Raw genomic sequence first — 6,000 nt, 5'->3', positions numbered from 1 at the left:
TGTTTCTCCCTTTTCTCCTCTTCCCATAGAAGAAAAACACGTGATTAGTCAACTTCTAAAATTCTGGAAAATGTTTACCTAGTATGTGAAATTACCTGGGTATTACCACTGATAGAACCTTTACAATTGAAACCTGAATTAACATTACTCCTCAAACTACTGAAACAACCTACATATATGCTACTTTTATAGTTACATAATCAGATCATAGATGTTTTCTCATCTTGTGTGCTTCTGGAAAATATTCTCATCTATATCRTAATTCTACCTTTTAAGTGTAACTTCTTCCTATGAAGAGATTGTCACAGATGGGTTTTCTCCAAATGTGTAAATATAAATCTCTACCTACAAAGGTCCATCTACTTTATTTGGATTAAAGTGTATTTAGTTCCAAAGAAAACAATTACACAGTAAAAATTGCCAAAATAAGGCCTTCCCATTCTATATAATGACATAATAAATGCCTTTTTCCTCCCTCAGAGATCTTTTTGTAATTTGACCCATTAACTGAGAGCATTGATTTGTCCTCCATAAAATTCATTAGAGAAGAAAAGCATGTGTAGAAAAAAGAAAAGCTCCTCTGTAGATGTTTAATCAGTTGCTCATAGTGGTAATTTCGCAAAGCCCGCAGAATGTTTTTCACTGGACTTCTACAGTAACAATAATGCTGTAGTGTAGTATGACTCAGACCTACATGCAGCCAATACACAAATAATCAGCAGTGGAAAATAATGACCCTCTTGAGTACACTCTATGAAGATAAGTTTTAATGTCCAAAGAAAGGCAAAATGTGCTGTCTGTGTCTTGGCGTGGAGTAAACTCCCTGCAGGTCATTAAATCCTGATTTTAACTRAGGACTGTGCTTATTTGTTTTACATTGTATTACTTATACTGGCTAACTCTTTTCACGTATTGATGAACAAGACTCTACTGCTAACCTGAATTTTGATACAAGGCAAGGGATTATTTTTTTAACATCGGCATGGTATCTGCAAATCTGTTACAAATTTGTAGACTTTATATTGATTGCCTTGCAGTTCAGGCAGTAAGAATTCACACCAAGAAGGACCACAGTGATAAAGTAGTGTTATACCTTACTTTAATGTTCTTTTTCCTAAACAAGAATAGTCAAAGATTGTCTTGCTTGATGTGTCTGTGAACCAACTGCTGCATGCAAGTAGTAATGATTTTTGCTTTTTTTTTTTTTTATTCACTTCTCTTCCAGGTTTCTAGGTGTTACACAGTTTTCTCCAACTCATGCCAGAAAAGCCTTTCCATGCTTTGATGAGCCTATCTACAAGGCTACTTTCAAAATCAGCATCAGGCATCAAGCAACCTACCTATCTTTGTCCAACATGCCAGTGGAAACTTCAGTTTTTGAAGAGGATGGATGGGTTACAGATCACTTTTCACAGACCCCTCTCATGTCCACATATTACCTAGCTTGGGCAGTGTGCAATTTTACATACCGGGAAACTGTCACCAAGAGTGGAGTTGTTGTAAGTATTTTTAACATTGGATTAAAAGCATTTCGTTATTTTGAAAACCCTTGCTTTTTGTAGGAAAGCGTGACTTAAAGAGCTTAGAGCCTTTTTTTGATTAGTGTTCCTAAAACTTGCAAGTTTGTTTCATGATAATGGTCATTGTTTTGGTGKTTTTTTTTAAGGATATTTAAGATTTTTGGTTTGTCTGATACTTTTTGAAATTGTTTAGCTTGGTAAATATAGTTCCCTGWTGAAATTTTAAGCTTTTAAATATGCCATTTCACTTCACTTTGATTTTATTTTCTTCTAAAATGTTCTCTTTATTTTTCATATAACTTTTTCARCAGCAATGCTCTATTAAAAGAAAACAAAAATACTGGCAGGGTTTTCAGCCTCCTTCCTTCAGCCCCTTGTTGGTTGTCCATTAGCTCAGGAGGCTGGTAAAGTTCTTCATATCTTAGAGCTCTTGCTTAGGATTGTGACTACATACTGCCAACTTCTGGGAGACTTTTGGGTTCATAGAAAAAATAACGTTCTGGAGCTGTTGTTTCTAAATATGAAATGGTTCCAGGAGTTATGCCACAAAAAAGAGAAAATCCTTTATTTATGTCACTTTTGTTTTTGTTTACAAATATCAAGCACAGAACTGTATAACAAGCCAAAATGTACATGAGAAATGCTGTCAGCTTAATAGACTATTTCACAGTGCTGTCATCTTGATTTTTCAGGTGAACATACTGAGAAATCCTTCTTTCTTAGTTTCTCTGAACAACGAAACAGAGCTAGCTGTGGAAGCAGGGCTAGGTTGGGGTTTAAGCTATGCACCTGAGCAAAGGCACCTTGGGCTTCTGCAGAGGCTCTGTAACTTTGTTCTGTGGGCATACRGAAGGACTGCAGACCTCGGTTCCATGGTTGATCAAGACAGGAAATAAGTCTCCATAATCACTTCAAGCTAGCCTAAGCATTGAGCCGCTATATAGGGARGAGATCCACCTTAGTGAGCCAAGTGTTTTCTTTTCCTCTTTGGAGCCAGTGCTCAGCTCTGTAGAGCCACATGATTGGKCTGAAGATTAACCTGAAAAATAAATTAAAATGGTGGAAGCTTTCAGCAAAATCAATTCCATGATCCAGCTCATTGTGTGACTGCCTGAACACTATTGTGGATTCAAGGCTGCGCTAAAGATGGAGGAGGATGGACCCAGGGCAGCCCTTTGCTGTGGCAGCCTTCATTTAGCCAAGACTGAAGTGATAAGGAAATTTGAGAGCCTTGCTTTTTATTACTAGAATAGCTGAGTAGGACATTGGTAGGCTTTTGACTCTGCTACAGCCCCTTCATGTAATGGCTATGACACTGTCCTCTGGCCCCACTAAAAGTGGTCAGAAAACATGGCTAGAAAGTGATTCTCTGAGATGTTTTGCTGTACTAGCATAAGGAGATGGCAGCTGCYGAGGGCAAGCTTGCAGTCCCAGTGTGAGGAACAGTTACCAGCAAAGCTGAGCTGACTTCACGGCTCACCATAACTGATGGGGAGTAGCTCCTATTTGTGCTCCTGGCTGGGTCATAATGATCCTTCTAGTGCAGCAGATCTGGTGCTAACTGGACTGTTTGCTGAGCTAACTTTGCTTAGAATCTTGAAAACCAAAAACCTTTCTGTTTTTACCAGGTTTCTCTGTCAGCTCAGTGAGTTTAGAAAAGGATCCTATAACTGCCAGTGCAAATAAGTAGGGAGGGAGAATGGTGGAACTAGATGCCTAGTTCTTTGTGTCACTACTTGCAGATTGATTATTTTGACAAGAAGGATTGCTCTTGGGATGAGGAATTAGTCACCTCTGGTTGGTTGTTTCACTTCRGCCCAGTTGAGTGGTTACTGAAAACATTAATAATCAGACTGTGTTTACTGGCCTAAGCAAAACAAGCTGGGATTTCAGGCCAGTTCTTACTACATATCAATTAGTACTGAAACAGACTTTTATCTGGGTAGCAGTTGGGGATGTWTGTTACAGTGTATGGCAGCTGCTGAAGGATTTGGTCTTAAGATAAGAAAGCAGTTGTATTTTTCTACTCCAGAAAACACTGGTTACTCAAGGTTCTCCTTTAGCTCTAATAAGATGAACGTTTTTTGTGTATACTCTAGTAGGTCTCATGTTCCTTGTGGAATATAATGCAACACTTGCAAGTTAGTCATTCATAATACTACAGTATTATCTTGCTTTGAAACATCTTAGGTTCATATATTAAAAAAAAAAAAAAAAAAAAAGAGAGAGAGACCAGCTGCAAGCAATTCAGCTTCCAACATCAGTGTAATCAAATACAATGCAGCCTAGAGGACAGACCTCAAGACCATCACTTTGAAAAATACAGGCTATTACCCCTTTAGTTCAATGAGAATTTCTTACAGTGAATTTCTATATATTCTAAATATTTCTATATTATAGAGAATTTCTTAKAGTGTTATTTAGAGCTCATATCCTGCAGGTTTTTGATGCTTATATGTTTGATACCCTGAAAGCAGGAGGCTGCTTTTTTATTGGAGACAATACTTGATTACTTTCTGTCATTTCTCATATTAGGCAAAACTGTTCTCAAGGCTTTAGATTTAACAGTAATCTAAACAGAACATCCAGCTAATAATCTGTAAGGAATTTATGCCAACTGGGGCTTCTGGTTGTAAAAGGAGATGCAGCATGTCTGTTGGTTCGGCAGATATAGGACATTATATATATTCACATTCTACCAGCTTGACTAGTACAAAATTTTACCTACTGATTTTTATAATTATTGGCAGTCTCTCCAAAGAGTTAAAGACCAAAAGCCTATATAATTGAGATTATTCTCTTACTCCTAAAGATTATTCCATCATTTCAGAGTTTTCTCTCTCATTTGTTAGTTATTGTGCCCCTATCATAGCAGTATGTTAATGCCTAGGAAGACTGAAATAGCTTATGTGAAATATATTTTGCTGCTTTTTCAGTTCATTTGTGACCTGTTCATCTTTAAAAGTTGTTCAAATTTGTTGAAAGTGTACCTTTTACAATATGAACTAATAGCAGACACTCTAGATTAGAGCTGTGTTCATTCAGATAAGTTGCTGAGGTAAGCCATCTGTTGTAGTTTCTGTATTGCCATTCCAGAATTTCATGGGCATTATATAGGTGAATTTAAACTTGGTTTCCTCTGAAACCTGGCACGTGCAATCCTACACTCATTGTTTTGCTCTGAAACCATTGTGTCACTAAAATGTGGTTACTCTAGTGTCCATGGCAAGTGAATGCAAATGTGTGACCAAAGTAAATTTACTTTAAAATGAATGTTAAGGAGAATTCACTTAACCCTGGTATTGAAACATTCTGATGAGCAGCTCCTTACATTGAGGAATCTTTCAATTAGGGTACTGTATATTATATTTCTTCTTTAAACACTTAAAAGACTTTAGCTTGCATAWGCTGTTGCTTTTGGTAATTTTGTGAACTTGGTTTCAGTTCACAACATTTGGAAAAAAAGAATTATATCCTTTCAGATTTCGACAGAATTCTAATGGTTACAATCTCACCTCTTTTCCAGTTGACCAGTTAAACTGCCKTGGTCAAGGATAGTTGAACTCCCTGAGGAATAAAAGAAACAGTGAATTTAAAGTAGGTTTGTTCCTCAAAAATGGTTAAGTGTTAACTACTGAGTTTTCTTGCAAAGAGTGACATTGACCTCAAAATTAATTTTAACTCAAGTGTGAGATTCAAATACAAATCAAGTTATAAAAAGAAACTGACTTTTGGGAAGCTTAGGTAGCCAATAGAACTAGCAATATATTATTCTTGTGCAGAGGAAGATATTAGGTATTTCATACTCTAAAATTAATCTGGAAAGGGGAATTAAGACAAGCAGTGCTTTCTACGAGCATGGCTGAGTGCATGCGAATCATTAGCATAACTCTTCAGTCCATATGGGACTGATCAGAATCTCTTCAAGAGCAGGTAATTTAAAAGCAGAGTTGCCTTTTTATATGCATTAGAGATATATAATATGTTGCTCGTATTCATCTGGGGTTGCAGGGAATGATTCAGAAATCCCTGGAACTGCCTTTCAGTAAGGGGTTGATACCTGTGTAAAGGGCTGTGTGCAGTCATCTGTGGTGCTGTGGGCCAGGAGGAGTATCATTCTACCAGGGTGTTTCCTGAGGTAATATGTTATGTTGAGGCAGCAAGAATGCCCTTATCACCAAGCTTAGCTAATCTCTGGCTCTGTACTGCACTGCGGATGTGCCAGCTGTAGTCAGTGAAAATCATGGGATATGTGTACTGTCACCTGTGCACAGTACAGTAATCTAGAAAACCCCTCTTAACCTTCACATGCTTGCTTGCTTTTACTCTTGTGGTGTGTTCTCTGAGCATACCTTATATGAATGTTTGTCAATAATTCTAAAAAGTAAAATATTACTGGCTACATAATGTCTGCCACATCATCTCTGTAAGTCTTTCCTTCATTATTGTCTTTATCTGTCCTTTCAGCTCATCAAGTCTT

The 6,000-nt window shown here is 37.3% G+C and overlaps 1 protein-coding gene across 2 annotated transcripts in view; it reads left to right on the top strand.

Annotated features, from left to right (window-relative positions):
* The first annotated feature begins 1,272 nt into the window (after positions 1–1,272).
* The window catches only part of TRHDE (thyrotropin releasing hormone degrading enzyme), a 217,436-nt gene continuing 212,708 nt past the window's right edge, over positions 1,273–6,000 (top strand). For both annotated transcript variants that reach the window (XM_085320493.1, XM_085320492.1), the window contains exon 1: positions 1,273–1,499. In XM_085320493.1, the coding sequence (XP_085176619.1) occupies positions 1,356–1,499 (144 nt within the window). In that variant the 5' untranslated portion in view covers positions 1,273–1,355. The remainder of the gene's footprint in view (positions 1,500–6,000) is intronic.

Source organism: Rhea americana, unplaced genomic scaffold (genome assembly GCF_003343005.1).
Source record: "Rhea americana isolate MKP2758 unplaced genomic scaffold, rheAme1 scaffold_64, whole genome shotgun sequence".
Taxonomy (NCBI): domain Eukaryota; kingdom Metazoa; phylum Chordata; class Aves; order Rheiformes; family Rheidae; genus Rhea; species Rhea americana.
This window is presented reverse-complemented; position numbering and strand designations above follow the sequence as displayed.